This window comes from Giraffa tippelskirchi, chromosome 1, assembly GCF_054371585.1.
Source record: "Giraffa tippelskirchi isolate mGirTip1 chromosome 1, T2T-mGirTip1v1.2.pri, whole genome shotgun sequence".
NCBI classification, from domain to species: domain Eukaryota; kingdom Metazoa; phylum Chordata; class Mammalia; order Artiodactyla; family Giraffidae; genus Giraffa; species Giraffa tippelskirchi.
In genome coordinates, this window is record NC_137275.1 from 6,030,707 (window position 1) to 6,054,916 (window position 24,210).

Sequence of the window (24,210 nt, forward strand, 5' to 3'; positions counted from 1 at the left end):
AATACAACAACCATCCTACAAGGTAGTAAGAAGAAGATACGAGGAGAGAATTCACAGGAAGTATAGATAAATATATAAAGACGACGTCAGTGTTCTAGTGAGAGAAATTAACAGTGAAACTGCTAGATGGGATTTCTCACCAGTGGCATTAGCCAGTATCCCTGCACTGACACACGTGAGCGTTCAGATGTCTGCTGCAAGTGTAAATTGGTACAACTCCTGCAGAGGGCAGCACCGGTATTCCCAGAAGGACAAGTGAACGTAAATAACGTGAGATTCCAGTTTTAAGACTTTGTCCTATAGATGTGTTTTCACTTACAAGGTATGACATGTACCTTACATCATGGTTTATAGTTGCAAAAGGCTGGAAATCTGTCAGTGTTACGTTAAATTATGATACATCCACGCAGTGAAGCACTGTGCTGTCGTAAGAACTGATAATGGAAAATAGTGTAGAACGCTATCCCTGTGTCAGAAGGGCTGCGCCAGTGGGGCTCCAGGTTCCTGATGAGCTGGGAGGCCTGTGTCCTCATTGTGGAAACCCATTGCTTCCAGGCGCTCGGCCAGCAGCCACCTGCCCTCTGTGGTCACTTGTTAAGGTTCCCACTTCCTCTCATTGTAATTCTGGCCTGCTGCTGCTGCAGCTGCTAAGTCGCATCAGTCGTGTCCGACTCTGTGCGACCCCATAGACGGCAGCCCAGCAGGCTCCCCTGTGCCTGGGATTCTCCAGGCAAGAGTACTGGAGTGGGTTGCCATTTCCTTCTCCAGTGCATGAAAGTGAAAAGTGAAAGTGGAGTCGCTCAGTTGTGTCCGACTCTTCGCGACCCCGTGGGCTGCAGCCCACCAGGCTCCTCCGTCCATGGGGTTTCCCAGGCAAGAGTACTGGAGTGGGGTGCCATTGCCTTCTCCGAATTCTGGCCTAGTATCTTTATATTCTCTACCTGGGCAGGAAATTTCCTACTGTTGAGTAGTCAGCATAACTTTCCTCGTTAGTGTGAAGTTTTTGTTTGCTGTTCCCTTTGTTTGCCACTGCCTGTCCCATAAAGATGATTTATTCAAGCGCATAGAAGGTGAGACTCACCTTTTTATTACTTCTCATCTGTTTCAGGGACAGACGTGTGCTTCAGCCCGCCCAGGTGTGTGACATCCTGAAGGGGGTCATCTTGGTCATCTGCTATTTCATGATGCACTACGTGGACTATTCCATGATGTATCACCTGATTCGGGGACAGTCGGTCATCAAGCTCTACATCATCTACAACATGCTCGAGGTGAGTCCGGCAGGCCTGGCCCATGACACGCGGCTTCCCGCACAGGACACCGTCCCGCCGGCTCTGCCAGTGGTGCCTCCAGCCTCTGGGGCTCGTACCGTCAGGGTGGCCTTGTGAGAATGCACATTCTGATTTAGAATCTAACAAGGTGGTGCCTGTGCGTCCAGGGAACCCTGGGGGCAGCCGGTCCGCAGGGCACCACGTGTCCTCCGGTGGGGAGGAGGGGGACCGGCTGCCTCGACATTTTGGAGTCAGTGCCCCCTTGAGAATGTAAGCTGTCAGATGATAGAGGAATTTTCCCGATTCATTGGAAATCCATGTGTGCTTTTTGCTAGAACTTTAAATCTTATGAAGATGTTTTGAGGATTATGTGTTTATTGGCTCTAGTAGATTTATATTTTAAATTGCTTGTAAATTTTCACAGAGAACAAGTAAACAACTTCCCGGTTTCTCTAAGTATTTGATACTTTCGTTACAATATGTCTTCAGAGTGCACCGCACTTTAAAGTAGTCATCCTGTGAGAATCTGCGTTTATGTAAAAAATGAACAGTTATACAAAGCAAAGAAAGAAAGCGCTTTGCTTTATAGGCAGAATCTTAAGTTGTTTTTTAAATAGTGAACTATCCTGGGTTATATCGTTAACCTTTAAGATTTGCACTTTTCTATACTACTTTTTGGGGACACCAGTAAGGTCTCCCTGTCTCTTAGATTCAGTTCAGTTCAGTTTAGTCACTCAGTTGTGTCCGACTCTTTGCGACCCCATGGACTCCAGCATGTCAGGCTTCCCTGTCCATCACCAATTCCTGGCACCTACTCAGACTCAAGTCCATCAAGTCGGTGATGCCATCCAACCATCTCATCCTCTGTCGTCCCCTTCTCCTCCTGCCGTCAATCTTTCCCAGCATCAGGGTCTTTTCCAATGAGTCAGTTCTTCCCATCAGGTGGCCAAAGTATTGGAGTTTCAGCTTCAACATCAGACCTTCCAGTGAACACCCAGGACTGATCTCCTTTAGGATAGACTGGCTGGATCTCCTTGCAGTCCAAGGGACTCTCAAGAGTCTTCTCCAGCACCACAGTTTAAAAGCATCAATTCTTCGGCGCTCAGCTTTCTTTATAGTCCAACTCTCACATCCATACATGACCACCGGAACAACCATAGCTTTGACTAGACGGACCTTTGTTGGCAAAGTCATGTCTCCAGTGGGTTTTCCTGACACGAGGTGGACACATGGGGTGATGTGGGGCTGCTGGCCCCTCTGCTCTGCCGCTGCCTGGCTGTGATGGGTGGGGACTTCCCGTCTCTCACACAACCACGGCACTCTAGCCATCCTGGTTGCTCCTAAATTCATCGACTGAGATGAGTTGGAACCCCACCCCAGCTTTCTGGTGCGGCTCGTTGCCGCACACCTGCTTTGCCGGCTCGGGTGAGATGCCGACAGTGGGTGTGTGTGGGGTTTGTGAAGCAGAGTGGCCGTCCTGCGCTCCCCTCCCTCCCGTCCCCTCGGGCCGTGTGAGGAGCTCTCCTCGTCAGGCCCCACTGCCTCCTCCCGGGGGGATTGCAGGTGCCCAGGCTTCTCCCTCCCCTCAAAACTTAAGGTAGGTGCCTCCTGTTGTACAGCGCCCCCGACAAGGTGCTGTTGTTGCTGTTATCAGGAAGGAGGCCGAGCAGGAGGATCCATGAATTGCTGATCCCAGTGGTTTAAATACTCACTCACTCTGTAGACCACAGTTGATAATGTAGTTTAAGCGCAGTGGATCAGAGTCCAGGCTCTAGTCAGATAACTCCCTCCATTCCTGGTTATCCTGCACGTGCGTCCAGCTGCTGAGTGATTCTGCTCTTCAGCTGGTCGTCTGTGAGATGGAGATATTAGGAGAATTACGAGGATTCCATGAGGCAGCACGTAGAAAGAACTTAGCACAAGCCAGGCATGTGGTGGGGGCTCCCTCAATGATAGCTGTCATTTCTTCATTCGCCAAATGTTTAACCAACACTTCCTGCATGCCGAGATCCCCAAGAGCCCGAGGTGGACAAGCCTAATGTCCTGGAGCTGATATTCCACAGGTGGGAGAGAGGCAGTGGTAAATACCGTGACGAAGAGGGACAGGGTGATGCTTTGCTTTAGAGACCGTGGGAGCCACCAGAGGTTCGATGGGCCAGGAACGTCCTGTCTCAGAATGTGACATTCCAACTGAATCCTGAATGATAACCCTCCATTTTCTATTTGCTTCTCCTTATCTATTGGACTGTCTTCATGGAGATCAGTACTTGAAAATGTCTTCCAGGAATAAATTTGCTTATTATATTCTTATATGATAAACCTCAAATAAATCACAGCTATTGTTACTTACCAATATTAGGTATGAGGATAATGGGTCAAATGATATTTGTCCTTAAAAGTTTAAGTTTGAGTCCTGAATTTAAATTCAGAGTTAAAACCAAAAGAACTATGATTTTCATATGATTTTGATGTGTCCTCTCCCTTTTATTTTTATGACTAAGATTTTCCTTGTTACAAACATGGCTAGTTAGACAAATTCTAATTCAGTTAGTACAACACTTGGGTGCTCAGTGTGTGTCAGAGAATAAGAAAATGTGAACGATTAAGTAAACAAAGATCCTGCTCTCTTTTGGAGCTGGTCTCCTCCGGTATTTGTGTTACCTCTGAATTTTAATAAGATGTGCAGATGGCATAGAAAGAAACATGTTTCCTTAATTTTTCTCTTTAGGTAGCAGATCGCCTGTTTTCCTCATTTGGACAAGATATATTAGACGCTCTCTACTGGACAGCAACGGAGCCCAAAGAAAGGAAAAGAGCCCACATCGGGGTGATTCCCCACTTTTTCATGGCCGTCCTCTATGTCTGTATCCTTTGAGACTTCCCGAAAACGCCAACCGTCAACGCGTATTTTATATTATTCTGTTTGGTTAGCCGTTTCTCACACTTAAAGAAGTGTGTGTGTATCCTAAAGATTGATGTGAAATGTCTTCTTTCTTTTGAGAAATTGGTTATAACAGTCTACTTAGTCCTTGAACAACACAGGGGCTAAACCAAGTATGGGGCTTCTCTGGTTGCTCAGTGGTAAAGAATCCACACACCAGTGCAGGACACAAAGAAGACGCAGGTCTGATCCCTGGGTCACGAAGATCTCCTGGAGAAGGAAATGGCACCCCACTCCAGTACTCTTGCCTGGGAAATCCCATGGACAGAGGAGCCTGTTGGGCCACAGTCCATAGGGTCGCAAAGAGTCAGACACAGCTTAGCAACTAAAGAGCAGCAGCAGCAACCCGAATATAAATTATAACCAGTCTCTGTATCCAAGGGTTCAGCCAACAACAGACCATTTGATACTGTAGTATTTTACTAGTGAAAATTACATGTGTGTAAGTGGACCCATGCAGTTCAAACCCATGTTGCTCAGGGGTCAACTCTAACTGTAAATTAAAGAGTCTCATGTGTGCATACCCGTTTAAACTGTTAGAAACTGGTTATAAAGAAGGATTTTAGAGTAAAGGGGTAGTTATGTTTATACATACTTCAAATTTATATAGATCTATGTAGCTTTTTCATACTTCCATTAGAATTTTATAAAGTTGCCTTTAAACCTATGAATTCTTTGTTATAACCTTCAGCTGAGAATGTATACAGGTCTTCAATAAAAAATAAATGAAAAATAAAATGTATACAGTTTATCTAGAAGTAAAATTTGAAATTAGCTGGGGAGGAATTTTAGAGGTTTTCTTTCCCCCTCCCTCACCTCCATCTGAAAGCTTTTCTTTTGGAGAATAAATGTTTTACTATGTAACACAGTGTGCACGTGTGTAGATACTATACATGCCTGTGTGTTTACATACATGTGCATACTTACACTCGTTTCATATGGGAGCAGGACTGGTTCACAGGAATGTGTCCTGTGGTTTTTGTTTTGTACTGTCTTTGAAAGAGCAATGCTTAAAAGAATTGGATTAACATTTGAGAAATTAAGGGACTATATGAGGAAAATGTCTGTGGCGAGTAAAAGATTGTTTCAGACACAGTGGAGTAAAAAGATACTGTTCTAATTTAAGCTCTTCCATGGAATTTAAGCTGTTCCACAGGCGGTATAATTCTGCAGCTCATGATTGTCTTCAGAACTGGCATCTGAAGAAGAATCTTAATTACCAGACATTTCTGACTCCTGCATTCCCCATCCCCCGATGAAAACCGGAGAGGAAAATCAGTTCCAGACTGACTCTCATTTATGTTCTTTTCTGTTCTAGGATGCAAGCTATCTGAATTCACAATGTATATATCTAAGTCTCTTCTTTCAGTGTTTACCATAATGTATTCTATTATTTAATAAACTTTTCTGAGATCCCGTTTCCCAAGCATTGTGCCAAATGCCAAAGCTCCAGAAAGAACAAGACGGCTGTCCTCCAGAACCCGCCGTCTAAGAGGGTGGGCTCGTTTCTGCTTTTGTTTGTTTCGTAATTTGTTTCATAGGTTTCTTATCCTATCAAATTTGTATCAACTGTAGCTAATAGGGAAATTACAAAGATAGTAAAGTACTTTTCTACGGCATGATTTAGAAAGCATAGTCATATTTTTTCCCATTATAAACTTTTGAGATTTTAATAGCATTATCTGTTAATGTAAACTGGAAACAGCCTTCAGTTTTTCCCTTGACATCGCTTACTGCTAGTTTTGCATGCCATCCTTATAATGGTTCAAGCAACAACTCTCAACGTGGCTTTTAACTCACACAACAAGTCCCTGCTTACTATCATGATGTCTAATAATGTAAGTATGAGATTTTATTTTACATTTTTGAGGTTGTATGGGTACTTTGACAGCAGTATTCTAGATGGGAGAAAATTGTGTTTTTTTTTTAATATTTATTCTCTGGGAAGTTTAATATATAGCATGTCACTTTATAAAACTCTGGTAATAAAGATGACATTTGTGTTTTCTGTTTCAGTTTGTTGAAATTAAAGGAAGTGTTTTCAAGAAGTTCGAAAAGAACAATCTTTTTCAAATGTCAAATAGTGGTATGTATAGTCAGATTCTACTTGAGACTTTATGCAGTGTTACTGTGTAATTCATTCTGAAACTCTAATGTCACATTTCCAATAGGCCACTATTTCTTTGACTTAAGCTATATTTTCTCTTAACTCTCTCAACATCTTTACTAAGTTTTTTGTATTTTGGTTATTGTGATCTTGAGGATGTTTTAATATAATAAATAATTATAGGCATTTGTATAGTACTTTACCATACTTTCATACAGTGGTATAGGATGGCACCATACTTTACCATACTGTAGCACAAAGTGCTATACAAATGCCCGTAATTATTTATTATCTTATCTTTCTAATTCAGAAACTTCTTGGAAGCTGCTGCTATTACTCCATTTTACAGAAGTGGAAACTGAAATGCAGAGAAAATGATTTGACTTGCTCGAGGTCACTCACTTAGCCACTGAGAGAGGAATTACGATGACAAACCTCAGACTGGCTCTTAGGTCTCAGCTTTCTCAGTTATGACGTGCTGCCTCCTTCCTGGTTCTGTAAAGTGTGAGGGCACAACATTTACCCCGGAAACACTATCCTGGTGTAGTTATCGTGATCAGAGCAGCGGTGCCTTAGTCCTCGAGGTGTGGCCCATGGATCCCTGGACGGGAGTCTGCGACGTCAAGACTGTTCTTGTGAAGATGTTATTTATCTCGTTCACCATGTTGCCGTTTGCACCATGGTGGCAAATGGGGGTGAAAATGCCAAGGGGAGGCCACCGGGCGCCCCCCGGAATGTTCGGTCCAGTGGCTGCCAGCGCATGTCAGTGACGCTGAGGCACGCCCGGCCCTGCGGGCAGCGTGAGGTGCTGTAGCTGCTCCTGGCACCCACCTGCCCTGTCAGCCAGCAGCGGGAACATGGTTTCACAAAAGGATTTGTGCGAGAATGGTTTTGGCAGCCTTATTCACAGCCCCAAATTCAAAACAACCCAGACCCTCCTGTTCAGAGGATAGCAGATAAATAAATGCCAGTATATCTACACTGTGAACACTGCTCAGCAGTTAGAACTACTGTATTTTCAACTGTATGGAGGAATCCCAAAAGCTTTATGCTGAGTGAAAACAGGCCAGACATAAATAAATACATGCTGTGTGATTTCATATTTATGAGGTTTGTGATCAGACAAAATTAATTTATGGTAATAGAATTCAAACAGTGATTGCTTATTGGGGGTGAGGATTGGCTAGGAAGAGGTGTGAAGGAACTTACTGCAGTGACGGAACTGTTCATGTTTTAATTGCGGGAATGGGGGCAGAGCTTATGCGTTCAGCAGAACTCATCAAATTCTACACGTAAAACTTTGTGTGTGTGTAAGTTTTACCTCTGTATTAGGCAAGGAAAGTAATGGCTTGTGATATATTAAAGCAAAGGAATGTTTGCAATTATAGGAGATTTGATAACGAGTCAGGGAACAAAAAGAACTCATGGGAAACTTTAGGAGGTGCTGTGGAGCAGTGATGAAACCTCAGACCTCACAGCTGTGGGAGGCAGTGTGTGCCTGTGTTTTTCTGTGTAGCAATATTCTTTCGAATGTGTGCCGCCAATCTCTGTGAATTTGAAATGAAAGAGGAAGGGGAGCGACAGGAGGGAAGCTGAGATAGGATTTCTTCTTCTTTGGAGGCAACTATAAGAATTTCACTTGTAGCAGAAATCATGCTGTCTTTACTTAATAGCCTGATTTGAGTAGGCATTCTTTGTAGAGCTGTAAACTAGACATGCAGGTCTTTTTAAAGTTTTAACAGTTTTTAGTCTTTATTGTGTGGAGGAGATTGTGAACTATTTTCAACCTTATCACCAGTATGTTGAGATAATTAATGTCCCCTTTCCTTTCTTTTAGGAACAAGTCCCCAAAATTATAATCTCTTAGCTTAGAAAAATTAGAAAAAGCTTAAGAATTCAGTATTTCAGGTTTAAGAAAACTCTGAAAACAATGGCATATTGTTCAAGCAATGCATGTGAGTTTACAAGATATTCAAGAGTATATTATGGCTTAAAATGGTTAGTAATCAGCATGAAAAGTCTTGCTTTTTGTTAGACGTAGAATAGTTCATGTTACAGTGCACTGTGGTCTGCCTTGTACCCCCTTCTATCTCCGTTCAAGTTTTACAAGAAATTAATTTTACCTAAGGTCCGCTAGTAAAGTAATGCTCAAAATTCTCCAAGCCAGGCTTCAGCAATATGTGAACCATGAACTTCCAGATGTTCAAGCTGGTTTTAGAAAAGGCAGAAGAAGCAGAGATCAAATTGCCAACATACACTGGATCATCAAAAAAGCAAGAGAGTTCCAGAAAAACATCTATTTCTGCTTTATTGACTATGCCAAAGCCTTTGACTGTGTGGATCACAATAAACTGTGGAAAATTCTGAAAGAGATGGAAATACCAGACCACCTGACCTGCCTCTTGAGAAACCTGTATGCAGATCAGGAAGCAACAGTTCGAACTGGACATGGAACAACAGACTGGTTCCAAATAGGAAAAGGAGTACGTCAAGGCTGTATATTGTCACCCTACTTGTTTAACTTATATGCAGAGTACATCATGAGAAACGCTGGGCTGGAAGAAACACAAGCTGGAATCAAGATTGCCGGGAGAAATATCAGTAACCTCAGATATGCAGATGACACCACCCTTACGGCAGAAAGTGAAGAGGACTAAAAAGCCCCTTGATGAAAGTGAAAGAGGAGAGTAAAAAAGTTGGCTTAAAGCTCAACGTTCAGAAAACTAAGATCATGGCATCTGGTCCCATCACTTCATGGGAAATAGATGGGGAAACAGTGGAAACACTGTCAGACTTTATTTTGGGGGGCTCCAGAATCACTGCCGATGGTGATTGCAGCCATGAAATTAAAAGACGCTTACTCCTTGGAAGGAAAGTTATGACCAACCTAGCTAGCATATTAAAATGCCAGAGACATTACTTTGCCAACAAAGGTCCATCTAGTCAAGGCTATGTTTTTTCCAATAATCATGTATGGATGTGAGAGTTGGATGGTGAAGAAAGCTGAGCTCCGCAGAATTGATGCTTTTGGACTGTGGTGTTGGAGAAGACTCTTGAGAGTCCCTTGGACTGCAAGGAGAGCCAATCAATCCATCCTAAAAGAGATCAATCCTGGGTGTTCATTGGAAGGACTGATGTTGAAGCTGAAACTCCAATACTTTGGCCACCTCATGCGAAGAGTTGACTCATTGGAAAAGACCCTAATGCTGGGTAGGATTGGGGGCAGGAGGAGAAGGGGACGACAGAGGATGAGATGGTTGGATGGCATCACCAACTCGATGGACATGGGTTTGGGTAGACTCCGGGAGTTGGTGATGGACAGAGAGGCCTGGCGTGCTGCAATTCATGGGGTCACAAAGAGTCGGACACGACTGAGCGACTGAACTGAACTGAAGAGTTCAACCCAAGTCAGACAGATTTATTTCATTCCATTTCCTTATTACGTAGTATCTTAGATGCTGATAAGAAGATAACAGTTTAAATGTATTAACTAGCCCTTAGCAGGAATTTACTTCTTTTCTTTTATTAAATTTGCTCAGACTAAGCTCAGAATAGTTAGTAATTAAGGTTAATATCCTCATGAAACCTAATTTTTAGCTTGTTTTATTCTTGTAAGTTCCCTCAGTAATGCTGTTGGCTTTGTTAGCTAGCTAAAGGAGTCATCCAGTTGGTTGTTGTATTCCAGACCTGAAATACTTACCAGATAGGAAGCAGTCTGGGAAGTAGGGGTTTTATGTTACCCAAAGTCTTGTATTTTACTCTCTCCTTCTATTTTTTTCTTCTTTTATAAAATGAAAACAGTTTCCCCAAAGACCATTGGAGGAATTTGAGTAAGTCTGACCAGATTGATGGTTTGAACATTTTCTGAGGTTTGTAGAGAACTGGCATTTCTGTACTATGATCATGGTGGTGAAAGAGGTAAACGGCTTGCCAGTGTAGCACCACCCTATGTATAAAATATTTATTTCACAGACATTTGCACTGTAATATAATTTCATCATATTCTGGCTAAAAAAATTATTTTAGATACATATTATAGTATTGTTATGTTATTGATATATACTCTAGTATTTTTCTGTTAAACTTTTTTTCAGATATTAAGGAACGATTCACAAATTATGTGCTTTTGCTAATAGTTTGTCTGAGAAACATGGAGCAGTTTTCTTGGAATCCAGGTAAGGAAGTCTTAACAGTTATGGTGCCTTTCAGTTTTACTCTCGAGCGAGAAATCATTCTCTTCCATGGAATAAAATGAGTACGCAGAAAAGTGCAGCAAACTCCAGAAGCCTGTAGCTGGTGCACTCTTCTCCTGTAGGATGGGTTGACTGTGCTCTCCATGGGGTGGTGGGAGCTAAACGCCCCGCAGTAGTCTTTGGCCCAGCATGGCACCAATGGTAAAGAACCTGCCTTCCAATGCAGGAGACGCAGGTTCGATCCCTGGGTGGGAAAGATCCCCTGGAGGAGGAAATGTCAACCCACACCAGTATTTTTGCGTGGAGAATCCCATGGACAGAGGAGCCTGGTGGGCCACAGTCCATGGGGTCGCAGAGTCAGACACGACTGAGCACACACATACGGTTCCCACAGACCACGCAGCATCCCTGGAGCCGCATACCCAGTGACCCTACTGAGCACTCCCGTAGATACTTCTGTCTCTCGTAGACGAGGAAACCGGAACTTATTAATAGACAATTTCCGCCTCACGTAATCAGTCAGTGGCGGAGCTGATTGTCGAAAGAGGTCGAGGTGCCCTGGCTAAACCTCAGCACGATGTGAGACCCGCCGAGACCTCCTTCCTGGTCAGCAGGCGGAGCCCCAGCCCTGCGCCCTCCACCCCCGCCCGCTGCCCCAGGGCGGGAGTCCCTGCCAACATTTCTGATCTTCATGGTCTGTCCCCCTCGTATATCCTTCAAGGCCTAAGCAGCTTACCCTGATGTTTGCATTTGTTAATCAGGCACTTGGTACTGAGTTGACGTTTTAATAAATGTGGTAAAGGTGAGCAAATTTGGCAGGTTACCTCTGTATGACGGTGAAATAAAGGATGGATCAGTATCGTTAAATCTTTGTGATCAAAGATAAAAAAACGGTTCCGTTGACTTGAGCACATTGTCCTCCCAGTTATCTGCCGTCACACTGAGGCAGCCCGAGAAATCCAGACGGAGCCTCCTCCCCCGCCATCCCGCCCGCCGTCCTGCGCCTCTGCCCAGGGAGAAGCCGGGCTCCGCTAACCCCACGCCCCGCGCAAGGCTTCCTCTGTGCCTCGCACGGAGTACGCACTTGTTGAATGACTTAGCCTTGCCTTTATCCTGATAAGCTATGACTCTTCCTGGTAGTTAATTCTATGTCGGTTCTCTTCTCTCTCCGTTATCACTTGTTGAAAATGTTCTAGTTTTGCCCTGTGGAGAGTGCAGATTTCTCTGGTAGCCTGTGATAGGATGTTATGGATTCTGTTCATATTACGAAATGTAATTGTCTCTCTTCTCCCCTACTTTATAGATCATCTCTGGGTGTTATTTCCAGATGTCTGTATGGTGGTCGCATCAGAAATTGCTGTGGATATTGTAAAACATGCTTTTATCACAAAGTTCAATGACATCACGGCAGATGTATGTATTTTAATAAGCAATTCAATGTTTGGTGTTGACTTCTGATTAAGTATCATAAGGTTGTAGGATAGCAAGTTAAATTTACTGAATTTATGAATACGATAGAAAAGTACTACAGTTTTAAAGTTAGAATTATAATTTTAAATTTATGAAAATGATTATGCTGGCGAAAGTACATTATTTCAATATTAAACAGTTTTGCTTCTGTGCTTTTGGGTAGAGGTATAGACTGACCAGTAGTTGAGATCAGGGTGTCACGAACTAAAACTATTATAAACTGTTAATACCATCATAACCTGTCTCATTAAACTTATAAAAAATCATGTTGTACCTATTTAAAATATTAAATGTCAAAACTTCTCTCTTTGACTAGATTGTTTAGTATTTTATATTTACAAATTGATTTTTTTTTCTCCTGTGATTATGAATAGGTTTCTGGTAAGTCCTAGAAGACAAGTGCCTTATATTTTTCTACTGAAAGCATCTGTTGGACCTTTGAGAGATTTGTTTTAAGTTACAGCCAGGTATTCTGTAGCATTTCCAGAAACAGAAATGTGGCTGTAAGCTTGATATAAACAAAATGAAGCCTACTCACTGAGCCATCCCACCAGTTGAGTTTTCTAGAGCAGCGTTCATTCCTACCCCAGCCCCAAAATGAGTAGTAATTTACCAGTATCTCGATTTGGTTTGGGTTGTGCATTGTCTTACTCTGATGCTTATTGTCTTATTTTAAAAGGCAAAGACTTAAAATGCAATACAGTTGCAGCTGCTACAATGCGATGATGGGATTATGGTGTTTCTGAATGTTTTAATATCCTTGAATAAAAGATGATCATGCAGTTTTTTGCAAAGGCCTGATACAACAATTTTACCCTTTACTCTCTTGGCTTCCTCAAATCAGGAATCCCTTTTCATGGGACATTTTCTCAGCAACCCAAGTCAAAGCTAATAGCCTTGATTCAAATATTTAGTGCGGTTTGTAGTGGAAATGACAGTTTACAAGTGCCCTCAGGACTACTGTGTTCTCCAACTCAGCTTAATATCATACTTAGCATTCACTTTTCTAAAAGACATCATTATCATTAGACGTACAGTAATAATTTTTAAAACTGTTCATTTGATTTAAAATTTCAGAATTATTTTCCGTGCCTTGCACTACTTAAAATAGACACTCTTCCTAAAAGTCTAAACTCTCATGACCATAGTCATTGAATATTTATCCCTCTTTAAAGGAAACCTTTAAAAGGCCTTGACCTTATTAAGGGGAATTGAGGTTCTTTTTCACTCTTATTGTAGGTGAACAAATAGGGAAAAACTACCCAGATGTTACTTGGTTATTAGCACCTCCTTCCTGGCTAGTTATTGAACATTTTATCTACAAAGTAAATCTTTCCATGTTCTATATTTGCATTGTATTACTTAATACCTCGTTCTTAATTGTCTTTAGGTCTACAGTGAATATAGAGCCAGCCTTGCTTTTGACCTTGTTAGCAGTCGACAGAAAAATGTAAGCATTATACATAAAAAAGCATAATATGAACAGTGGTTTAATTATTAATTTTTTGAACAGTAGTTTAATGTAGCATGGGATATTAATTAAGGGAAAGCTACCTAAACCTCTTTATTTTTGTTCTTGCCACTAAATGTTTATAACACAAAAATAATGCTAATACTTCTTACATAGGGTATGTATGGTTTCTACAGCATTGTAACAGTTATGCAACTTTGTATTTTGAACTCCTTATGAACACTTAGATTGCTACATGTTTTACTAAACTGCAGTGTAGGTACTAGGGCCTCTTCTTGCTCATAGTCTCACCTGTTTAGAATATTTGCTGCTGAGGAGTGAATTGTACTTTTTTTTTAAGTTTAAAACATTTCTTATTTTCATTAAGGTAACAATAAGAAACATTACAGATAAGCACAGACAACATTCCTGTACCTGACTTTTCTGGTGAATTGTGCTTTTTAAATGCTTGTTAAATCCCATAAATCCCTTTCTCCTCTCTCCCCAGGCGTACACTGACTACAGTGACTCCGTGGCCCGGAGGATGGGGTTTATTCCTCTCCCACTAGCTGTTTTAGTAAGTCCATATACTTTTTATGATGAGATGACCGTCCTTAAAGAATATGAATAAATATCAATTAGTTTGTTCTAAAATGACTTGATATAAAAATTAAAGGTCTGCAACTTAGAGGGAAGTTTTGTTTTAAATTATAATATTTTCCTTTTGAATTTTGAGCCATTTAATGGATAAAAGATGTTAAGGCATATTTTACGTGATAGCTTTCCAGTGAGAATATTAATTTTTGCTTATTCATTTGGCAGTGATTTTTCTTTTTGAATGGAAATTACGTAGTGGTAGGCATTGAGTGGCCACAGTAACATATATTGGTGGAAGTATAAGTTGATCCAGCATTTCTAAAGAGCCCTGTGACAGTATTATGCTTTGATGAAGTAATTCCAGTTGTAGGAATTTCTCCCAAGAAAACAGTCATGAAAGGCAACATGGTGATTTATAGGAAAGGTTATGCATTGCAGTAGCATCTATAGTAGTAAAAATTTGGCAACAGATGAAATAGATTAAATAAACACGATTGCTCAAATGAAGAAGTATTCTGTATTCATTATAAGTACTACTTCTTAAATTTTTTTCCGAAGTTTTTACAAGGGAATTTTCTGCTGTTATACACAGGAAATATATATATTTTTAAAAAATGGCACTGAAACTTACTCGATCAAAAACATTAGTCATTAACTTCTGATATTTTAATGAATTGCTCAGAACAGCCTTGCAGATAGTTACTGTAATATTTAATTAGGGGTCTAATGATGTTAATTAGGAAGATTTTGCTGACTGCACTTATATTTGATTGCATTCCTTTTTGGCTAACCATTCTCACATTGAAACAAATGAAACGGTCTTTTCATTGAAGGACATCTGAAGTTTTCCAAAGACGCAGTCTCATGGAAATTAAGTGATGTATACAGAAGTTGTAGGTCATACTAACTGTATTTTTTACCAACTTGCCTAACTTTTTTTTTAGAGGATGAATGATTAATAGATTTAATGTTATTTAAACTTCAGCAGGACTCTCCAGATAAACACATCCTAAATGTTTTCAGTTGTGTTAGTAGCTTGTTTTTATTATATACAAATATGGCTTTCTTTTGCTTAGGGAAAGGAACTCCTAGAATTTTGGAAAAACAAAATTCTGAAGAGTGAAATTATTTGTTAATGGTTTAAGGGATTGATAAAATAGAATTTAGGATTTTTTCTATGTTGTCTGCAACTGGAAAAAGGATACATACAGTGTGAAGATAAGCCTAGGCTGCCATTTGGTTTTTTTTTAAAGATTAGTTAAGTGGTTGGATTAAAATGTGGCCCTGCTTTGCCAAATAATAATTTGTCTAGTAATTTATTTACCAGAAAATTCTGTTCATAATTAGTATGAATTTTTTAAATTAGTATTTTTAGATTTTTTCATCAATCTCTATTTTATTCTTTAAGTGAGTTTTTATGGTTGTTATACCAGAAGATTTAAGTTTAGTTAATACTTGATTAGCAGAACACTTCTGGGAAGTCTCCTGTAGTTTCAAAGGGGATTACCGAGCTACATGCAGACCCAGTGGGTTTTCTCCTGCAGTGTTTTTCTCACCGAGCACCAGAGTGACAGCAGAGCTTCGGCAGAAATCTAGGGCCCCTGAGGAATACACTGAGGCCTCCGTAACCACGTTAATTCTTCCACCAAGGCCAAGAGTGGCAGTGTTTCCTTGTAAATGTTACTTTAGGTCCTGGAACGAATTCATATCCCAGACAAGTAAATCATATTAAGGTCTCAAGGAAATTAGACTTGGGACACATGTATCTTCAAGTTACCTAATAATATACTGGGTAAAAATGAAGTCATTGAACTCTCTGTTTGCCTTTCATATTTCTGAACAAAATTCTGGAACCATATTACTTCCCATCACAAATGTTTGATGGCAGGTCGTTTCCCCATTAGAGACTGAGACAGACGTTTTGTTGAATAGATGTGGAGTTCATTCTGTCTAGCTCCTCCCGATTGCTCTTGTATTGAAAGCATTCTGAAAATATCATTTGAAATGTTCTTGTGTTATTTATTTATTTAACGGAGACCCTTCCATTTGAGGATGACGTTACTGGACAAAGTTGGTTATTTTCCCTGACTTTCTGTTTTCATGTAGCAGTCCCCGCATACCCTAATATATGGGTACACATTAAGCTGAACCTATAACATGTGTAAATATTTTTCAATGACAGACCCCATCAGATTTATTCAGCAAATGTCCAAAGATAGTGCTGTTACTCTTATGCTTCTGTGAGATAAGTAAGAAAATATAAGATCCCCTGGAGGAGGGCATGGCAACCCACTCCAGTATTCTTGCCTGGAGAATCCCATGGACAGAGGAGCCTGGCGGGCTACAGTCCATAGGGTGCAAAGAGTCAGACATGACTGAAGCAACTTAGCAACCGTAACTCTCCAAAAGAGATAGAAATTTTCTGGCCTGTAAGTAATTAGTTTTGTAATAGTATTTAGTATTGTTAAACAGTACATGCCTCCCAAGGGTTCCCTTTTCTCTCTCCCTCAGCAAGTCATTGGTGTTCTTAAGAGTCAAAGAACACAGGACAGAAAAAGCAGGAATGAGGGAAATGCCCACCAAATGCTTCCAGCCCTGGTGGGGACGCATGCAGCAAGATGAATCCGTTTATATTTTCCAGAATAATTTTTTATTTTTAAAGTTAACTAATTTGCATCTCTGTTAATTACAGGTAAACATGTCAGTCATGAACTGGGTGCAGTGTCTGACTTTAGAGTCGGCGGTTGAATCTGGCATTAGCGGGCATTTTAGATTTGCCCAAAGAATCTATATCTGCCATAAAAGGTTCCACAAGCAGCCAGGTTCTGAGGTGAATCAACACATCTTAGAACTGCTCTCTTGGGTTTAGACAGAGGCCGTAGGAATGTACCCAGAGTGTTAAAGTCGGCATGGAGAACCTTCTTTTAAATATTAACTGATACTCTGGTTGTGTGTTTTGTTTATGTGATTTGTTGTTTTGGTTTGTTTCTGGCTAGCTCATCAGAGTGGTAACAAGTTCAATTAAGGTGCAAGGAATCCTGTCTTACGCTTGCGTCATCCTCTTCTATTTGGGGTAAGATTAACTGTTCTTTAATATGTTTTTGGTTATACAGTGAAGTGCAAATGCAAAGGGCTTTCCAGGTGGCGCTGGTGGTAAAGAACCTGCCTGCCAGTGCAGGAGACGTAAAGTGATACGGGTTTGATCCCTGAGTCGGGAAGACCCCCTGAAGGAGGGCATGATCCACTGCAGTATTCTTGCCTGGAGAATCCCATGGACAGAGGAACCTGGCGGGCCACAGTCCATAGGGTCACACAGAGTCAGACATGACTAAAGTGACTTAACACACACACACACTCATAAATGCAAAATATAGTAGAAGCTAACAGCAACCAGGTCACAACTGTCCTGGGATCTCCCTTGACAGCATGTATCCCCAGATGTATTTATGACTCAGTTAAATTCTAGCTAAATTAAATATGCTATTTGGCAGAAGTATTATTGATGGCACTATAGATTGTATTTTAATCTTTTAATGAAATCACTTTAGTCCTTATTTAAGGCTTAAGTTTCACTCATGTTTTCTTTTATGATAAAATTTGCCATTACAATCAGATGTTGTTCTGTGTTTTAAAAAATGTTTTTTTCTACTATGTTTGCCACACTAATTATTAAGCACACTGTAGGCCTTGCCGGACAGTAAAGAATCTGCCTGCAATACACGAGATAATAATGGGTTTGATCTCTGGGTTGGGAAGATTCCCTGGAGAAGGAAATGGCAACCCACTCCAGTATTCTTGCCTGGGAAGTCCCATGGACAGAGAAGCTACAGTCCATGGGATTGCAAAGAGTTGGAGACCACTGAGCATGCGCGTGCGCGCGTGCGCACACACACACACACACACACATATATCAATGTGAAGAGTTTTTTGGTTTTTTTACAGAATTTTTGCCAGATTTATTTCAAATGCCTAAAAATATTATGTACCTTTTGGCCCAGAAATCCCACTTCTGTAATTATAGATATTCTGGAGTGTATCTTAAGGAAACAGAGATATAGCGTAGTTTTCTTAAGCAGAAACTTTTTAATAGAAGCAACATATTAGAAATAATCTAAGTAACCAGAAATTGAAGGCTTTGGGGGCTCTGTTATATGATGGCTGGCACAGTGAAGCTTTGCAAGCCCATCACGGTCAGCTCATTGAGGAGCCGCCGGCGGGTCGGGAGAATGTTCCGGATGTATTGCCGTTTACAACAGTGGTGGTGGTCATACAGCAGAACTGGTTGGCATTTCTGTGTGCCCAGCACTGTTCCAAGCATCTTACTGAAATCACCCCCTTTATGGATTAACTCGTTAGGAAATTCACTGAGATCCACACAGGTCCTCAGCAGTGGAGTCAGGACTTGAACCCACACACTCAGCCCTCAGGGTCTCTGCTCTGGCTGTGAGTGCCAATCCCCCACCACCCTCTTAGAGACACCCTGTTTCTGGAGAGCGAGAGGTACAAATAGATGTCCGTTCAGAGCACAGATGACTGCAGCTTCATATACCAGATGTCGCAGTGGTCTGCACTGGAGTGTGGCGTTATAAATTTTTGTTGTTGGTTTTCATCTGCATTTGCTGAATGTATTTGTTTTGTAGGAAGAGAATAAATGCTAGACAATTTAGCACCAAGTAAGACTTCTAAGTATAATTTGTTCTTATAATGAAAACGGAGTTTTTTAAAAAATGCTTCACTGTGGTGAAGAAGCCTCCAGAAACTCGGGGTTTGCACGAGGACCTGGTCCTGTGGCGCCCGGGTGGTCCTCCCTCCCCGCACCTCCCCTCCTCACCAGCCGAGCTGGGGGCGGCTGGTCCCCATGTGCAATGACGGACCCCAGCAGCCCGTGGTGGTTTCTTCCCGGTTTTAGGTTGATCTCCCTGAAAGTCCTGAACAGCATTGTCCTGCTGGGGAAATCCTGCCAGTACGTGAAGGAGGCCAAAATGGAAGAGAAGTTATTTAACCCTCCTCCTGCCAGCGCTCCCGGGAAACCGTCCAGTAAATCACAGAACAAGTGTAAACCCTCCCAGGGTAGGTTTGGCTTCTGTTCATCACCTCTGTGAATTGTTACCTAAAGAATCAGTTGTCTGAACTCTCCATGATAAAAAATCACAGTTCAGTCAACAGCGAGCAGCACTTTCAAGACCAGACTTTGCTTTGCTCAGCTGTGGATTTTTAGTGTTTATGCTGAGATCTCATTGCAGACGCCCCTGGGGAAGAGCTCCGAGCCTTTTTCCGTTTGTCCCTTGTTCAGTAGATGGTCGTTGGGCGCCTGGTACCTGGAGGGTCCAGGGACAGCTGGGCAGCAGACGAGATGGTCGGGGGCAGAGCGGGTGGACATGCACCATGTCGTGGAGGAAAGCGAAGCAGGCTGGCGGGAGGACACATGGGGTGGGGGCTCCCCGGCTGTGAGGAGCTGGGGTCTGGGTTGCACGTGCAGAGGCCTCGGACAGGGGCAGCGAGAGCCAGGGAGGCCGGAGGGCCCTGACCCCGGGGGAGAGGGACTGGGGGGGCCTGAGAGCCCCAACCCCGGGGCAGAGGGACAGGGGGAGCCTGAGAGCCTCAACCCCGGGGGAGAGGGACCGGAGGGGGCCCAAGAGCCCCGACTCCAGGGGAGAGGGACTGGGGGGGCCCGAGAGCCCCAACCCCGGGGGATAGGGACTGGGGAGGCCTGAGAGGCCGCCCAGGGCTCTCATGAGCATCTCGTCTTCTGCCATATGGGAAGGGGCTGTTGGAGAGAGGAGGGCCAGGATGCAGGGTCACTTTCAGTCTCTGTGGAAAATAGACTCAGGAAGGCGATCCCAGGAGTGGAGACCGGCAGGGAAATGCCTGGCTCAGCGCACAGGTCAGCGTGGAAGCGGTGGGAGACCAGATTCTGGGTGCATCAGCAGGAGCACAGGGCTCGCTGGCGAGGTGGTGCCCTGGAGAGAGGAGTTAAGGATGGTCCCAGGATTTCTGGCCTGGAAGATTTGCAGGAAGGACTAGGGCTTAATTGTTGTCAGTAGACGGCAATTCCACGTCCACATGATTATTCAGATGACTTTTAGTTTAAACGATTTACTCTTCGTGTGTGTGCTAGGTGGTATATGAGACACTGGAGCTACAGAGGTAAATAAATCAAGCTTTGGGACCTCACAGACTGACAGAGGAGACAGCGGAAGTGGCTGATCCATATGGGAGAGCAGTGAGGTTGTAGAGGGGACAGGACACGGGCCCTTCCTGGAAGTGGCGAGGCCTGAACTGAACCCTGAAGTGCAAGAAGAAACAGGACCCGGTGAAGGGGGGGCTCGTCAGGAAGGGGACCTTCAGGGGCTCCACAGTGAGGCGGAAAAGCAGAGACCCGGGTCAGTGTCCGAGTGCAGCATGTGCCCGCGAAGGGGCAGGAGGTGAGCCCGCAGGTGAGGCTGAGAGCGGGCAGAGGAGGGGCGCCGAGCGGGGCGCCGTGCTCCTCGTCTCCATTGCGGCCGCTCATCCAATCATCCATCTTAACTGGGTACCGATCAAGCTGCTCAGGTAAGGGCTGAGTGTGCGATTTAGAGATTAGTGGGTCCAGGCCCCCCAGACTCTGGATCCCCGTGGCCCAAAACAAGCACTTGGGGTTTCGTTCATTGGTGTGTTTTTAGTCTCTGGTCTGAACTTCCCAGAGGTAAAATGCCGACTCTGTCTCACTACCGCGACCACACGTGAGAGGCGGAGTAGTTTCAAGTCCGCTCAGCCCTGATGTCCCGAGTAGGAGTCAGTGTTGGTGTTTCAGGTCTGGCAGCTGTCTCCCTAGGACCTGGTTGTATAGGAAGATGGTTGTGACACAGGAGTTCTGATTTTCCCCAAATCCAGTAACCGTGCTATTTGTGGGCCATGATCCACATTACACTGTCGTATAAAATTTTGGAGGAGAAAATAGAAATAGTATAGCCTCTTAAGTTTCATTATAAGCTATAGGGTTTATACAGCATGCTGTTAATATTAGGCTATTATTTGCTTTATCTAAAAGCACGGACAGTCGACACTTTTTTTTTCAGTCCCACTCTATTGGAAAGCTTGCGGTTATGATAAGCTGGCGGGACACCCTTTTCTAATTGCACGGATCTGTTTTTCCACAGAAGAAACCCTGTCTGCCTCGGTCACCAGCCAGCCTGCTCATCAGAAGGAAAATGCGATCCCGCTGCTCGTCACGAGCAGTTCTGATCAGCTTCTGACCACCCCAGATGGCGACGAGAAGGACATAACACAGGAGAACTCGGAACTGAAACACAGGTCCTCAAAGAAAGATCTGTTAGAGATAGACAGGTTCACAATTTGTGGAAACCGAATTGACTGAATTCCGGAGCTCCGGGTGCCAAAGATGCAGAGTCCCGGGGCCCCAGAGGCGGTGCCCGCCAGACAGACAGATGCTGAAACGGCACTTAAATATTTATTTAAGAACTTAACTTATTGATGGAAAGCAAATCTTAGTGTCCTTCTTCCCGGTGACGTGGTCTGACTGCAGGTCAGGTCACACGGGGCAGCCAGCAGCGACCTCCAGCCTCGAGCCCTTGGACAGATGGATGGCTCAGGAAAGATCCCTCCTGCTTGGGGAAGCCGCAGAGTCACCCTGGGCCCCACGGGAGTGACCCCACCACCATCTCCGCTCCGTCAGCCTGTGCTTCCAGAGGATGGGACTCCCCCTCGAGTCCTCCTCGGCGTCGGGATGCGCTGGAGACGGCGGAGCTCTTACATGACGCTCCGTTTCCAGCCTCATTCTGTTCCCACAGTTTTCAAACTTCATCTGCCAAAGCATTGAAAAAAAAAAGATAACGATAATTAAACTTAAGATAAATGTTCTTGCCACCAGAGTACTCTTCGAAGATGTATCTGAATTAATCAGAATAAAAAGCTACCTTAAATGAGACATGATGGATAGTAGCATTTTATAGAGGGAAAAGAAAAAAAACACCCTTAAGCCAGTTTATTTAAAAAAATATGAATGAATGAAGGTTTGCATCACTGAGAAAAGGTTTCCTAATTTTTCAGTTTTACTCTTCACAGCCAAACGTGAGCTGTGTGTTGTATAATTGCAGTGGATAAAATAGGAATTCCCTGACAGAAAGGCACTTTTTATACTGAAAAAAGCAGAGCAGTGTTCATTTTCAGGTCAAGTTGACTGGTTTCCCTTTCAAACTGATTGCTTCCTAAGCTGTTACCGTTAAAAGGGTTTGGTATTGAACAGGCTGAGCAACTGTCAGAGGACAAAATTCAAAGGTATCAACTTCAACTGGGTTTTTCAAGTCACAGTTTTAAAGTCAGTCTTCTGTAGATGGGGCATCGTCTTGCTCGGGCTCCTAGAAAGAGCTGGTCTGCCTGTCTGTCTGTCTGTGCACCTGCACCTGGGCCAGGTCTGTGCTCTGTGGGGAGGTAGGCCGTTGGGTGCACTGGTCTGCCCATCTGCCTGTCTGTCTGTCTGTGCTCTGGGGAGGTGGGCCCTCGGGTGCACTGGTCTGCCCATCTGTCTGTCTGTCTGTCTGTGCTCTGGGGAGGTGGGCCCTCGGGTGCACTGGTCTGCCCATCTGTCTGTCTGTCTGTCTGTGCTCTGTGGGGAGGTGAGCCCTCGGGTGCACTGGTCTGCCCATCTGTCTGTCTGCCCATCTGTCTGTCTGTGCTCTGTGGGGAGGTGGGCCTGGTCTGCCCATCTGCCTGTCTGTCTGTCTGTGCTCTGGGGAGGTGGGCCCTCGGGTGCACTGGTCTGCCCATCTGTCTGTCTGTCTGTCTGTGCTCTGGGGAGGTGGGCCCTCGGGTGCACTGGTCTGCCCATCTGCCTGTCTGTCTGTCTGTGCGCCTGCACCTGGGCCAGGTCTGTGCTCTGTGGGGAGGTGGGCCCTCAGGTGCACTGGTCTGCCCATCTGTCTGTCTGTCTGTCTGTCTGTCTGTGCTCTGGGGAGGTGGGCCCTCGGGTGCATGTGCCCCAGGGTGGGCAGGCTGTGTGGGGAAAAGGAAAGATGATGTTTGGGCCTGCGGGTGGCCGTCTGGGTGTGGACAGGGGCTTGTGTGGGGAGCACCCAAACGGTGCTGCTTGGTTTTGTTTGAGATCAAGATTCCATTTCTGCTTAATTACCAGTCCGTGGCCCGCATCACAGGACAAGTTCGTTTCCACCACATTTTATCTTGAGGAGCCTTTCTGCATTTTTATAAAAAATTTTCTGAATGTCCAGCCGGTGCCGTCAACTGTTAACTTCCTTTGATGTTTCCATTTGACGTTCAGCTCTTGTGCTGATATTTCCTACATGTTTTACAGCAGAAGGTAAATTTTAGCTGATTTGTCCTATCTCCTGGGTGAAACGTAAAGTGGGCTTTAATGCTTTGACTCGTTCCTCTGAAAAATAAAAGCAAATTTTAATGTGTTGCATTAAAGCTAAAGGAATCTGAAGATGATTGTTCACATAAGGTTAAAAAAAGGAAAATAATACAGAAATGCTTTTGGGAAACCAGAAAGTACTTTAAGTTAAAAATGAAAGACTTGAAATTGCTTTGTGTATGTTTCAGTGAAGGCCCATATTAGAATTATTACTGTTATTATTGTTTTTCCACTTTCTCTTCACCACCGTAAGAAGCAGTGTCCACAAGGAATGGGAATAGCTTGGAGAAAACTTTGCCAAACAAAGCCCTGATCAGAGCAAAAATATGATTTGGGTGTATCTTTCAGTTCAGCTTGAATTACTCTGTAACTATGCTGTCATTTTTGGAAGTTTTTTTTTTTTTTTTGCAGAATATACTGGGAGTTTGGACTGATGTTCATTTCTTCTGTTAAAATGGAATTCAGTACTAATTTTATAAGTGCATCTTGTGTGAAACTCAATAAATTCAATTTTATAATCTTTTTTTAAAACGGCCACTGAATTTATTTTAATTATATTAACTGCTATATTTGGTGGAGTGAATTCCCCACTCTGTAAGAATTTCCTTCCAATTCACAAGTGACAGGACTGTCTAATTTGAATTACTCTTTTGGTTTTAATGGGAGAAAAATGTTTGATTTTTACCCTTGGAGAGAAATATTGGCTGGATCTTGATCGTAGACCATTTAATATCTCAGCAAATTAAGGTACTTTGCAGGTGTTTTGAATGTCAGACCATGTGTTTTTCACATCTGGGAGTCAAGTTTAACACAG

At 43.2% G+C, this 24,210-nt stretch overlaps 1 protein-coding gene across 6 annotated transcripts in view; it reads left to right on the plus strand.

The window, feature by feature from the left end:
• The window catches only part of TAPT1 (transmembrane anterior posterior transformation 1), a 64,076-nt gene extending 40,149 nt beyond the window's left edge, over positions 1–23,927 (plus strand). Inside the window, exons 4-15 of one of the 6 annotated variants that reach the window (XR_014081250.1) lie at positions 1,109–1,271; positions 4,000–4,135; positions 5,953–6,050; positions 6,229–6,298; positions 10,414–10,494; positions 11,816–11,925; positions 13,373–13,432; positions 13,941–14,009; positions 17,026–17,102; positions 18,939–19,099; positions 21,169–22,765; positions 22,827–23,927. Coding sequence is in view for 2 of the 6 variants with exons in the window: in XM_081586771.1 (XP_081442897.1) it covers positions 1,109–1,271; positions 4,000–4,135; positions 5,953–6,050; positions 6,229–6,298; positions 10,414–10,494; positions 11,816–11,925; positions 13,373–13,432; positions 13,941–14,009; positions 17,026–17,102; positions 18,939–19,102; positions 21,160–21,386 (1,255 nt within the window). In the remaining 4 variants the exon portion in view is untranslated. Of the gene's footprint in view, positions 1–1,108; positions 1,272–3,999; positions 4,136–5,952; positions 6,051–6,228; positions 6,299–10,413; positions 10,495–11,815; positions 11,926–13,372; positions 13,433–13,940; positions 14,010–17,025; positions 17,142–18,908; positions 19,103–21,159 lie in introns of all 6 variants that reach the window. The other 5 variants (XR_014081315.1, XR_014081308.1, XM_081586771.1 and 2 more) reach the window with 5 other exon arrangements.
• The last annotated feature ends 283 nt before the right edge of the window (positions 23,928–24,210 follow it).